The 13,879-nt window shown below is 37.7% G+C and overlaps 1 protein-coding gene across 1 annotated transcript in view; it reads right to left on the bottom strand.

The window, feature by feature from the left end:
- Positions 1 to 1,278: 1,278 nt before the first annotated feature.
- The window catches only part of PRMT3 (protein arginine methyltransferase 3), a 121,590-nt gene continuing 108,989 nt past the window's right edge, over positions 1,279 to 13,879 (bottom strand). The window contains exon 16 of the mRNA XM_055143369.1: positions 1,279 to 4,347. Coding sequence (XP_054999344.1) covers positions 4,238 to 4,347 — 110 coding nt within the window. The 3' untranslated portion in view covers positions 1,279 to 4,237. The remainder of the gene's footprint in view (positions 4,348 to 13,879) is intronic.

Here is a 13,879-nt window from a genome sequence, read left to right as displayed (position 1 = left end):
ATGTAAGTATACATATATATATATGGTTTTTTAAAAAAAATACTTGATTTGACTTTAGTTCAGATAGTTACAATAGTGTTCAAGGCATGATGTACAAAGTCACTGCACACCACCATTACCGAAGTGCCCACAACACTCCACTACAGTCCCTATGTCACCTCATCACTGGCCCATCCCAATCTACTTGGTAGCTGGTTTTGTAATCCGGGTCAGGGGTTGATTGCCAGGTCATTGTTCAATACTGCCTATTCCCATCTTTTGCTTCCTATATACTGCAGGTGCAGTATTTGTCCTTTCCCTTTTTTTCGTAACATGAAACCCTCCATTTCCTTCATGTTGCAGCAAACTACATGATTTCATCTTTTTGGAGCTGCATAACATTCCTTTGCATATACCCACCTACCTGTTTTCAGATTTTTTTGAGTAATTTCTGTAGCTTGGATACTGCACTAAGCACTGCAATGAGCAAAGGTATGCAAATATCTTCTAAAAAAATTGTTATTTTGGGGCTAGATGCCAGGAAGTGGTATTGCTGATGATATGGGAGTTCTATTAAAGAATTTTCCATACTTCTTTCCAGAGGCTGAACAAAATGATACTTCCACTGAGTGCTTGAGGATTCCTTTTCCACATCCCTGCTAACATTAATCATTTTAAATCTTTTTGAGTATGTAAAATTCACACTGGTGTAAGATGACCAGCTTGTTTTGATTTGCATTCCTTGGTAACAAGTGATGATGAACACTTTATTTGCTTTCAGTTCTGTCCTACTGATCTGAGAATCTATGTTCATTTCATAACCACAGTTCTCATTGCTGTATCTTTACAGTATAATCACCCATCCTTTTCTTAGAATTGATTATTTGATAGGGTTGTATTTCCACACAAGTTTTGGTACAGTTTGTTCTAAGCCCTTAAAGAATGTAATTGAAATTTTGATGAGAATTGCAGGAAATCTGTACTATACTTTGGGTAGCATGGTCATTGGAACAATACTGAATCTTCCAATCCATGAAGTAGTTTCATTTCTTGGTGTACTTCCCCCACCCCATACTAACATAATTTTCAATTTCAGTCTTTCATATCCTTTGTAAAGCTGGTCTCTAGGTATCTGATGCTTTGGGACAGACTTTATACTGATTTGGGGGATGTTTGTCGAAAGTATCAAGAATTTTAAAAATACCTGACTTAAATGAGATTACAGCTGACTATGAACTAACACTTAACTATTTAAATGAGCTGGGCAAAGGTTTCAAAGACATATACAGAAACTTCACATAATTTTGGGAAAAATGTAGCTTTTAATACTGACAAGGTTAGTTTTACATAACATGATATTGTAAAGACAGTATGTCGTACAAAATCTTTGCTTTCTGGGTAGATTATTTAAAAGAGAAAGAAAATTCTCGTAGTCTCTACTCAGGAGTAGGTACAAGGAAAATTGGTCTTTTAAATAGAAAACAAAGCAGGTTAAAGAAATCCATTCTTAGTTGAAACACACATAAAGTTCCATTCTCGAGATTCTTTTTCCACACACCATGTTCCATATAGCATATTCATTGAGATTTTATGTTTACCATTGTCAAGAGCTTTAGGTTACTATCCCCCACTCCCTGGCCTGCCAGCAGTTTAAAAGCAGAAATTTCAGCTGAAGAGCTAATGTTTTGGATACTAAATGCTCACAGAACACTCAGGCACACAAATGAAAATGTGCCAGTCTGGGAGAGTTCACTGTATATAAAAGAGCTCCATTAAACTACAGTTGGGCAAGTTATAAACAAGAACTCAGAAGAGTCCTGAAGTGAAGGATTCCATAAAAAGTAAGAACTTTGAAGAGAAATAATTTTTGAGATCAGAAAACTAGTAAAGAATATTTCTCATGCATTTATAAGATAAAAATGCTTTGGGCTACTTAAAAACAAATCCATAAATCTGAATGAGTTTCCTTATTTTTATTAGCTCAACTTAATCAAATCTGTACAAGACGCTATTCCAGACAAAATCAAAATTACTTTGATTGGTATTATCAGCACCACACATTTCTGGTAACATTTTGAATTCAAATCTATGGTCAAAACAAATCTGGATGTTTAAACCCAGTAAAAGAGAAGTGCTTAAGAAAGACAGAACATTACAATTTATTAGTTTATTATTATTTTTGCAGTGCCAAGGATTGAGTCCAGGACTTTACTCATGCAAGGCAACTGTTCTACTACAGAGCTACATTCTCAGCCAGAAATATTATCATTTAAAGGGTGAATTTCTTCATTACTAGAAGCACAGTTTTCTAATAGAAATAAAATTTCCAAAACAAATTTGTCGCTAAATATTTATCTGTCACAACAGTCCCACACATTCATATACCAGGGTAGCTAGTATAAATTCTCATTCAACCTCTTCAACCGGTTCTTTGTAAACTGTGACTTCAAGCAAAGAAATAATGACAGTCCTTTGGATAATATCCACTTGTTCAACATAGGCCAGGACTTTTCCTTTGTATAACAAATGAAAAGACACTACTCCCGGTAGAACATGCTGTAATTATTATTTCATGAGTATTACTTCCTTAAACTCATCTAAGGTAATGCAATATATTTTGGAGAAAGAATTTTTAACTGCATTATGATGATACGGTCACCTAGCGTTTACTCAATGATATCAAAGTGTCAGGTCTTTCTTGGTATAAACACTCCACATGCATTAAGTCATGCTATGTTAGCATACGCATACTGTGCATGTAGTTTTGAAAAACAACAACAAACAAAACACCTGATGTTTAGAACTGAATACAGAACACCTCTCCTTAAAATCCCGTGAGAGGGTCGCACACATACTTGGCTGTGGCACTTGCAGAATTTGTTGTGATGCCTGGAGGTCATTTCAGGTTGCCATTCTCACAGATGCAGCTGTGGTGCTCACTGTGGAGTTGCGCTGTTTAGCTGTGATGCTTGCTAGGAAAACAGAAGACTTTGGCTCTGTTGCTCACACGTGCTCTGAGCCTCCTGGGTGTGGCTAGAAATTGCTTGTGGCACTGGGGATCAGACAGCAGAGCTGCCAGGGCTGCCACTGGTTCATGCAAGTGGCACCACTGACGGAACTGGAGGATTCGTACCTGCAAAGCTAGCGCTGGAGCCTCTGAGTCTTCTTTTGGCCTGAAAAATTCCTGTCTTGTTTCTTCTTAAGAATTCCTTGAATTGCTCTCAGTGACTCAATAAAAAAAATTTAAAAAGTAAAAACAAAACAAAACAAAACCTTGAAATGCTTCTTATTTTAAATAGGTATGTAGCTGAAATACCATTTTAGAATGCTGTTTATGAGGTGGGGTGGGGTGGGAGAGATACTGTGAACATTGGTGGAGGAGAATGGGCACCAGTGGAGGGATGTAAACAAAACGCAAACACGAAAGTTCTTAAGTTTGTAACTGTACCTCACGGTGATTCACTAATAAAATTTTTTTTAAAAAATGCTGTTTATTTTTATTTACTGTCTTTTTGTATTTCAAATGGAATCAGTCACTGTAAATTATGTAATTTTATAAAGTATGTTAATTAATTTTAATTTCGCACATAAATCTAATTTGAAAAAGATTAATATTTTGATAGCCAAGAACACTATTTATTCAACTCTTTAAACTCTTATGACACTTAGGACAAATGTATTGAAATGAGGGTCTTCCCTAGAAAATGATATTATTGAAGAATATTTGCGAAGAGAGAAGTTACAAAATGAGAACTAAAACTTTAGTAGGTAAATCAAACTAAGGTGTCTTCAAATATGATTTTTGTTAGAAGTCTGATCATTCTTTTCTGTTTTTTAGCCTCTTATTGTGTTCTGATGCTCTAGTAAATGATAAAAAAATCTACTTCTCTTTAGAGAATATAAAATAAAATGTGTATCTTTTTATGTGCTTACTAGTTTAACAAAATATTATCCAAAATAATTTCAGTGTTTGATTTATAGTAAGAAACATTAAAAATAAGAAAGAATAGCTGAAACTGTCAATGTAAGTAAACTCGATGCAGAAATTAGATTTTATTCCATACTTCAGAGAATAACAGAGGGAGCCCATTAGGATCAGTTGGCTCTTCTTCAGCTGAACTCTAGTAGTTCCTACCATTCTTCTCCTGCGAAAACTCATTAGGAAAGACTCTCTCCATGTACTCGCATGAAACTCTCCTTACCAATACCACCACACTTTTAAAATTTGTGCTTTTGTGTCTTTCTGTGTTGATGTCTTTCATTGGAGGCCATAAGTATGAGTCAAATTATTCAATGTGAGGGTCACAACGAGAGAACGTGGATCTTTCTTGTTCTTGTGGACTGTGATCTTTCCTTTCAAGTCTTCACCTACAGAAGGAAGAAAAAAATGGTTAAGAATTCAAAAACTTCTCTGAGTTATGTAGGGCTGGGGTGGGGGGTGATGGAGCAGTTTTCCTGGACTCCTGAACATAAGGCCTATGAAGAATCTGGAAAATATATATGGGAGAGAACAAAACACAGTTCCTGCCTCCAAAGAGTGTACAGTCCAGTGTGAAGAGAACCAGCCACAGCAACTACTCCACAGTGAAAACTGAGTATGGCCAAAAGGGAGGAAAAGGCAAGGTTTCACAAGAATTAAACTATCCCTAGAGTCATGCTTAACCAGACCCAAGAAATACACATGAACTAGCATTTTATAAAGAGAAAACACAAATAATCAGTCTTCAGGGAAAATGGTACTTTAGGTTCTAAAAAGTAGTGAGAAAAAAAAATTTCTATTTTATAGAAGTATATGACAAGGTCACTGACCTTTAAGTCAGTGAACCTGCAAACAAAAAATAGAACTGACATAGGTTAAACAGTGAACTAAAAACAAAAACAAAAACAAAAAAACCCAACCAATTTATTTACAGAAAACAACTGATCCCCTACAAATTTATCTTATATTCTCCAAACCCTATTTTTATTCTAAAATGAAGTCGCATTTTTCATTCAAGTTTTAATTTTTAATAGACTTTAAAAATAAAAGAGCTGCTAAATGATAACTGGTTACCATTCCATTCTCTGTATTAACAAGGATAAGCCAAAGATTACTACCAACATAGTAGGCACATTAAAAAAAAAAAAAATCAGATTTGGGCTGTAGAGATAGTACAGTGGGTAGGGCAGTTGCCTTACATGTGGCCGACCCAGGCTTGACTCCCAGCATCTCATATGGTCACCCAAGCACTGCCAGGAGTAATTCCTGAGTGTATGAGCCAGGAGTAACCCCTGTGCACCACTGGGTGTGACCCAAAAGGCAAAAAAAAAAAAAAAATCAGATTAATTACATAATTAAAAATCTGCACTGTTACACTGTTGTCCCGTTGTTCATTGATTTTGCTCGAGCGGGCACCAGTAACATCTCCATTAAAAACAGTAATATTAATTTACAACAAATAATTCACAATTAATAGAGTTTTTACATGATCTATGTCATTTATACTTACTGATTATAAAATCTGTCTCAAGGTTAAGTATACATTCCTCACTTTATAATTAAGAAACAGGTTTAGGAAGGTTACTTAATTTGGCGAGGTTACACCGCAGTTAGTTTAAAAATTAAAGCATGAGCATTAGGCAACAAAAAGATATTAAGGGCATTCAGATAGGAAAGGAAGAAATCAAACTCACTAATCACAGACGATATGATACTATATCTAGAAAAGCCTAAAACCTCTACTAAGAAACTCTTAGAAACAATTGACCTGTACGGTAAAGTCACAGGCTATAAAATCAATATCCAAAAATCCATGGCCTTCCTATATACAAACAATGAGACAGAGGAAAGGGACATGAAGAAAGCAATCCCCGTCACAATCGTGCCGTAGAAAATCAAATACCTTGGAATCAGCTTAACTAAAGAAGTAAAGGACCTCTACAAAGAAAACTATCAAACGCTACTCCATGAAATAAAAGAGGACATGAGGAAATGGAAACATATCCCCTGCTCATGGATAGGGAGAATCAACACTGTCAAAATGGCAATACTCCCCAAAGCATTATACAGATTTAAACGCGATCCTTATAAGGATCCTTATCCTTATAAGGATACCCATGACATTTTTCAAAGAAATGGATCAAGCAATCCTGAAATTCATATGGAACAATAAACGCCCACAGATAGCTAAAACAATTCTTGGGAAAAAGATGATGGGAGGCATCACCCTCCCCAACCTTAAACTTTACTACAAAGTGGTAACAATTAAAACATCACGGTACTGGAACAAAGGCAGAGCCACAGACCAATGGAACAGAGTGGAATATCCCTACACACAACCCCAAATGTATGATCATCTAATCTTTGGTAAGGAGGCAAGAAATGTGAAGTGGAGCAAGGAAAGCCTCTTCAACAAATGGTGCTGGCATAACTGGACAACCACATGCAAAAGAATGGGCTTAGACCTCGACCTGACACCATGCACAAAAACCAGATCAAAATGGATTAAAGACCTCAACATCAGACCACAATCCATAAGGTACATCGAAGACGAGGTCGGCAAAACCCTTCATGATACTGAAGCTAAAGGTATCTTCAAAGATGACACGGAACTAAGCAATCAAGTAGAAACAGAGATAAACAAATGGGACTATATTAAACTAAAAAGCTTCTGCATTGCAAAAGACACAGTGACCAGAATACAAAGGCAATCTATAGAATGGGAAAGGATATTTACACAATACCCATCCGATAAAGGGTTGATATCAAGGGTATTAAAGCACTGGTTGAACTCTACAAGAAGAAAACATCCAACCCAATCAGAAAATGGGCCGAAGAAATGAACAGAAACTTTTCCAAGGAAGAGATACGAATGGCCAAAAGGCACATGAAAAAATGCTCTGCATCACTAATCATCAGGAAGATGCAAATCAAAACAACCATGAGATACCACCTCACACCACAGAGAATGGCACACATCCAAAAGAACAAAAGCAACCGCTGTTGGAGAGGATGTGGGGAGAAAGGGACCCTTCTATACTGCTGGTGGGAATGCCGACTGGTCCAGCCCCTTTGGAAAACAATATGGATGCTTCTCAAAAAATTAGAAATTGAGCTTCCATTTGATCCAGCAATACCACTTCTGGGAATATATCCTGGAGAAACAAAAAAGTATAGTCGAAATGACATCTGCACTTGTATGTTCATCGTGGCACTATTTACAATAGCCAGAATCTGGAAAAAATCCAAGTGCTCGAGAACAGATGACTGGTTAAAGAAACTTTGGTACATCTATACAATGGAATACTATGCGGCTGTTAGAAAATATGAAGTCATGAACTTTGCATATAAGTGGATCAACATGGGAAGTATCATGCTAAGTGAAATGAGCCAGAAAGAGAGGGACAGACATAGAAAGATTGCACTCATCTGTGGAATATAAAATAACAGAGTAGGAGACTAATACCCAAGAATAGTAGTATATAATACCAGGAGGTTGGCTCCATAGCTTGGAAGCTGGCCTCACACGCTGGGGGAAAGTCATCCCAGATAGAGAAGGGAACACCAAGTAAAATGTGATTGGAGATCCTGCGCGGGAAGGGAGATGTGTGCTGAAAGTAGACTAGAGACTGAACAGGATGACCACTCAATACACCTATTGCAAACCACAACACCCTAAAGGAAAGAGAGAGATCAAATTGGAATGACCCACCACAGAGGCGGGGTGGTGTGTGGGGGGGATGGGATTGTGGGGCTGGGAGGGATACTGGGTTCATTGGTGGTGGAGAATGGACACTGGTGGAGGGATGGGCTCTCAAACATTGCATGAGGTAAAAACAAGCACGAAAATGTGTTATCTATAACTGTACCTTCATTGTGACTCTCTAATTAAAAAATAAATAAATTAAAAAAAAATTAAGGCATGAGGCAGGCAGTTAAATACTAAATTACACATTGAAATACTACTCTGTGAGAAACCAAAGACTTACTATGGAGATTTAGTACATGGAAGTGGAGGCAATTTAATCCACCAGGGAACTAATTCAATAGAACTGTAAGAGAGTGACATGAGTATGACACCAGTCAGAAACCAAAAGGAAATGGCTTGTCTACACAAATTAAAAAAAAAAATCTGTAAAAAAAGGCAACTTAAAGAAAAGCAAATAGGAACAATGTTATTTTCACTTTTTAGAACAACAACAACAAAACTGGGGGTGGGGGTGATAGTCTGGGCCACACATGGTGGGCGCCCACAGGCGGCCTGCCAGGGAACCACTCCAGCTGTGCTCTCTCTTTGGCCTCTGAAAAAAAAAATTGTAGTTAATTCTGAATGGAGTTCTTAGACTAGATGATCACAAGACCAAATACTTAACAAAAGGCATCAAGCTGTGTCCCAGTTTTATATTACTGTCTTCTTCATTATCTCTAGGTATCTTTAAGAACCAAATAACAAAAAGAATGGAAAAAAAAAATCTTAGTTACTTAAAAAACCAGAATCTGGTTAGCTGGCATTTCAGTGAGTATCAATGGCAATGGGTATTATTTTGTCTAACCATTAAAAAAATGTCTAACCATCAAAAAAAAAAAAAAAAGGAAAGCTTGCACTATTTAGTGGTAGTGAAAGAGAAACTATTACAAACAGAATTTTTATTGTGTTTTTCTAATGACGACCGCTCTTTAAGCTGCTTTAGAAATATTAAAAAATATTAAGTGGGTTAATCATCAGTGTTAAGAGTTTAAGTGGAAATAAATGTTTCCTGACTCATAAAATAGATGACCAGAGTCTTTATTTTTGGCTCAATAGATGAAACCAATAGTTTTCTATGTACTCCTCGATTTACAAATACAGCTCAAGTCAAGGAGAACTAGATAGGATGCAAGGATGCTCTTGTTAAATTGTCATAATAGAAGAAACTTAACATAAAACAAATTATCTGAATAATTAAGAGGTCGTAACAAGGACTGGCTTGTAAGACACTGTGATTTTTATGCCTTCAGATATAACAAGTCTTTAATAATCCTGATTTTAAAGATGAGGATACAAATAGCATTCATTTAATTAAATGGCAAGTAGGGTCACAGTAATAAATACATAATTCACACTGGTACTCCCTTCAATTGTTCTAGCCTGACTAAAGTGGCAAGGCAGTAGCTGTAGTATCAGAATAGATCGGAGTCATTAATCAGTGTCAAGCAGACAGAAAATGACGGATGTTATTAAGCACATATAGTGCTGGTGTGGGTTGCCGAGGACACTCTGGAGCTGAGCTCTCCTGCCTGTTTTTATCATCCGCAGAGAGATAGCTATTAGTGTTTCACGAAGCAGTCAGTGCTGCACTGCAAGCAAGGGGGGAAAAAAAAGGATTTCATTCAAATTTTGTTCCAGTAACTTTTAGACATTAATTTTTTCCACAGAAATCAAATTTTATTTCCCTGGAGTGGAGAGAACAACATTTCATTATTATCATTACTAAACTTACATTTAAAAAACTGGGTTAATGGCGCTGGAGCAATAGCACAGAGGGTAGGGCGTTTGTCTTGCACGCAGCTGACCCGGGTTTGATTTCCAGGATCCCAGATGGTCTCCTGAGCACTTCCAGGGATAATTCCTGAGTGCAGAGCCAGGAATAACCCCGGTGCATTGCTGGGTGTGACCCAAAAAGCAAAAAAAAAAAAACAAAAAAAACAAAAACAAAAACCCAAAAAACAAAACAAAACAAAAACCCAACCCCAAACTGGGTTAAAAATAGAAAATAGATTCCTTATATATTAGTTTGGCAGATATAGAGTAATAAACCATTTTTCAAAGCCAAATTACACGAAAAAGATTTAAAGTAAGGTAAGTCCATACAACATGGCTGCACATTACTATGATTATATATAATTTTTATGTTGTCATAGATTAAACCCAGGGCCTCACACAAGACAAGTACTCTATAATTGAACTACAATTCCATCCTTGTGCTTTTTTTTTTAAGAAGGAAAAACACTTTTCTGAATTTAAGCTTTAAAGTAAGTTTTCTCTAACTCATGTCTTTATAGTATCAGTCTACTTTCAGACTAAACATAGAATTCTTAATCTAAGAAATTCTCTATTCACACAGTCTTTTCCTACTTTTTATATTAGTACTCTTAGGGCCTGAGTGATAGCATATCAGGTAAGGATTACCAAGATATGTATATGTATATACTGTCTTACATGTGGCCGACCTGGGTTTAATTTCTAGAAACCCACATGATCCTCTGAACCCTGCCAGGAGTGACCCCTGATAGCTGAGCCAGGAGTTAGCCCTGAGCATCAAACGCTGTGGCCCACAAACCAAAAGCACATAAATACTAAGTCTCTACCCATGGGTACAATTACAATTTCGAAAAGAAGTCTTACTGCTACTGAAGATACATGCATATCAATACACAGGCACACATACACATTCCTAGACAAAATAATTATAAATATAGGTTTAAAGTTTTAGGTATTAAAAAATACTACTTTCTCGGGGCCGGAGCGATAGCACAGCGGGTAGGGCGTTTGCCTTGCACGCGGCCGACCTGGGTTCAATTCCCGGCATCCCATATGGTCCCCCAAGCACTGCCAGGAGTAATTCCTGAGTGAAAAGCCAGGAGTAACCCCTGTGCATTGCTGGGTGTGACCCAAAAAGCAAAAAAAAAACAAAAAAAAACACTACTTTCTGGACACCAAAATAAGCCTTCCATATGCAATAAATTGTTCTAATGAAGTCTTCCAGATTTAAATTTTATCTAAAAATTATATTGCACATTTAGTTAATAACTACTTTTTTTTTTCAGTTTAGCTGAACTCAGCTTCAGAGACTCCAGTCATGACAAGATAATTCTTTTTTGCCAAGATAAATTTAACACCAACTTACACAAGTGCTAGAGTATGATAACATTTCAGAGAATGTTAAAGTTCACAAAATGAGACAACTAAATACAGCAGCGACATAGATGTTTCGTTAAGTGTTACAGTGGTTTTGATGACAGCACATCTTACTAAACGTATTCAGCCATCAGTGTATTTACAATAATCACATGACCAAAAGGAAGTGATTGGAAAATAATTCATCTTTTAATAAAAACACTTTTCCAAAACATCCTGGGATATTATAACATAGACATAAACATCAAATATCTAAGGAAGCAATAAACTTTTGGAGGACACAATGAGAAAAGATTTACAGAAACAAAGTGAATACAAAAGGTAAACTGTATTATTCTGTATTATTCTGAGTTGTCGAAATAGATTTCTGTGTAGAATATCTTAGACGAAGGTGAGGAGCAACCAGCTGAAAAGTGGCTCTCTATTAGGTTGGCAAATATGATCATTTTAGGTAGAGCTGTGACAGGGTGGGGCTAGAAATGATGAAAAATGATCATACTACAGGCTCGGGGTAATGAATAATGACTGTTTTTCTCATGAAGATAATGACTGTCCAATGAGGATTGTTTTTCTAAAGTAACTTTCTCAGGGCCAGAGAGAGAGGGCAAGGTGTCTGCCTTGTTGACCTAGCTAGATCCCTGGTACGGAGTCTGGTCTTGCAAGTACTGTCAGGAGCGATCCCTGAGTGCAGAACCAAAAGTAAACCTCGCATACTGCGGGCATAACCCAAATACTCCCCCCCTCCAAAGTAACTTTATTTAGACATAACTTATATACCAAAAAATAATAATAAAAGGGTTCCATTTTATCTGTGCAGCTCTATTAGTTTTGCCAACATCCTATTTTCAAAAGCTTTTATCTCAAGCCTGCAAGTTTATCTCTTTAGGTGATTTTTTTTTAGAAGAGTTACACTTTTTAAGTTTTGACATTTAGGCCTAAGATACATTTAGTTTTAGTTTTTGTAGAAGATATGAGGTTCACATCAAGTTTCATTTGCTTTCCTATGAGATGACTTATTCTTGTAGTTGCCTGAAAACTCCTTTTCCCTTTGAATCTCATTGTCCCTTTGGAAAATTTTAACTGACTATACAATAAACAGTTTCATTTCTGAATTTTCTACTGGCTCTACTGATGATATGTTTATCACAGTATACACTAATCCCACCATACTTCGTAGATTAAGGTAACTTTTAAAGCAGACAGTATAAAGATTCCAATGTGTTCTGAAAATTGGCTAGTCTGTGTCTTCTGTATAGATATTTTAGAATTAAGTCTATACATCTCAACCTCAACTTTTTAATTACAAGATTCTGCAGTTTTTACAAAATTCCCTGTGATTTTTGGCATACACAATTATCTAATTACATAAAAATACCAAGACTTAAATTTTTGATCAGTCTTGGATTTACCATGAAATTGAGAATGATACATACTTCCCACATTTCCTTGCCCCCATATACACAGCCTCCTCCATTAACAACAACTCTCATCTCAGTGGTAGGGTTTTTTCCCACTAAAGATTAACCTACAATGATATCATCATAGTTACCTAATGCCAATAGTTCATGCACCAGGATTAAACACTTGTTAGTGAACATTCTATTGGTTAGGACACTTGTACAATGACATCTATTACTACAAATTCATATAGATATCTATATAGCCCTAAATTCCTCATTCTCCACCTTCCCTGAACTGACTTCTTTTTACTGTCTCCACAGTTTTAACTTTCGCAGAATGTCATAGAGTTGAAAATCAAAGGGTAAACTTCAAACAAGTAAAGCTGCACTATAGCACTGTCGTCCTGTTGTTCATAGATTTGCTCGAGCAGGTACCAGTACGTCTCCATTGTGAGACTTGTTAACTATTTTTGACATATCGAATACAAGCTTGCCAGGCTCTGCCGTGCAGGCAGGATACTCTTGGTAACTTGCCGGGCTTTCTGAGAGGGACGGAGGAATCGAACCTGGGTCAGCTGTGTACAAGGCAAACGCCCTACCTGCTGTGCTACTGCTCTAGTCCATATTAAGGCACTCAAATAACCTGTAACTGTTATGTGGCAGTAGTAAACTTGCAGTCACTGTCAGCTATACTGGATGATGGTACTAACTGTTCGGAAGTGTCTGCACTCCCGCAGGTGTAAGGAGATACTGGACACTTTTTTCGATACTAGACACTGAGAAACGGATGTGAGGAGCTGCTGGTCAGTGTTCACCTGTTCCTGTTACTTTTCAGTAATGCATCATGCACCTGATTCATCTCTTGGTTCACAAAGTCACAACTCTTCTGTTAATCTTTTGGGAGCACATCCAGTGAGGTGCCTGGGGACCATGCGGTGCCAGGGATGGAGCTAGTCTCCCGCACACAGAGCTTGTGTGCTTGCCCTCCGAGATCTCTACCAGTCCTTTTAGTTTTTTGGCTTTTGGGGTCACACCTGGTGATGCTCAAGGGTTACTTCTGGCTCTGCATGCAGGAATTACTCCTGTCGGTGCTTGAAGGATCATATGGGGTACTGGGGATCAGCACCCAGCTGATCAGAACTCAGATCGGCCATGTGCAAGGCAAACGTGCTTCCCGCTGTTCTATCACTCTGGCCCCTCTCCTGGTCCTTTAGGCTATGCCTCACCCTCTTTCCTTTCCCATTTTGTTGTGGTGATGACTGAGGGCTGCATGCACTATGCTGTGGTGTGGGGCGTGATCATGCGGTACTCACACAGTGCTCACTGAGGACCCTGCTCTGCGCCACAGTGCTCACACACCTTGTGGGTCCCACACTTGAAGCTGCCGTGCAGCTGACCTGGAGGGCTCTGCAGTGGCGGGGGGCTCCCAACAGCAGCGCCTCCTGGACTGCACAGGGCACAGAGAGGCGGCAATGGAGATCAGACTCAAGTTCTCACGCCTCAAGGCAGAATTATTTGGGGAGGATTATTGGGGCCTCACTTGGCTGTGCTCAGGGACTACTACAGGCTCTGTGCTGCAAATTAGATTATTTTACTTAAGAGTAGATTTTTGCTGTTTGACAT

Source organism: Sorex araneus, chromosome 6 (assembly GCF_027595985.1).
Source record: "Sorex araneus isolate mSorAra2 chromosome 6, mSorAra2.pri, whole genome shotgun sequence".
NCBI lineage: Eukaryota > Metazoa > Chordata > Mammalia > Eulipotyphla > Soricidae > Sorex > Sorex araneus.
Note: the sequence above shows the minus strand (reverse complement) of the source record. Positions and strands in the feature narration are given on the sequence as shown.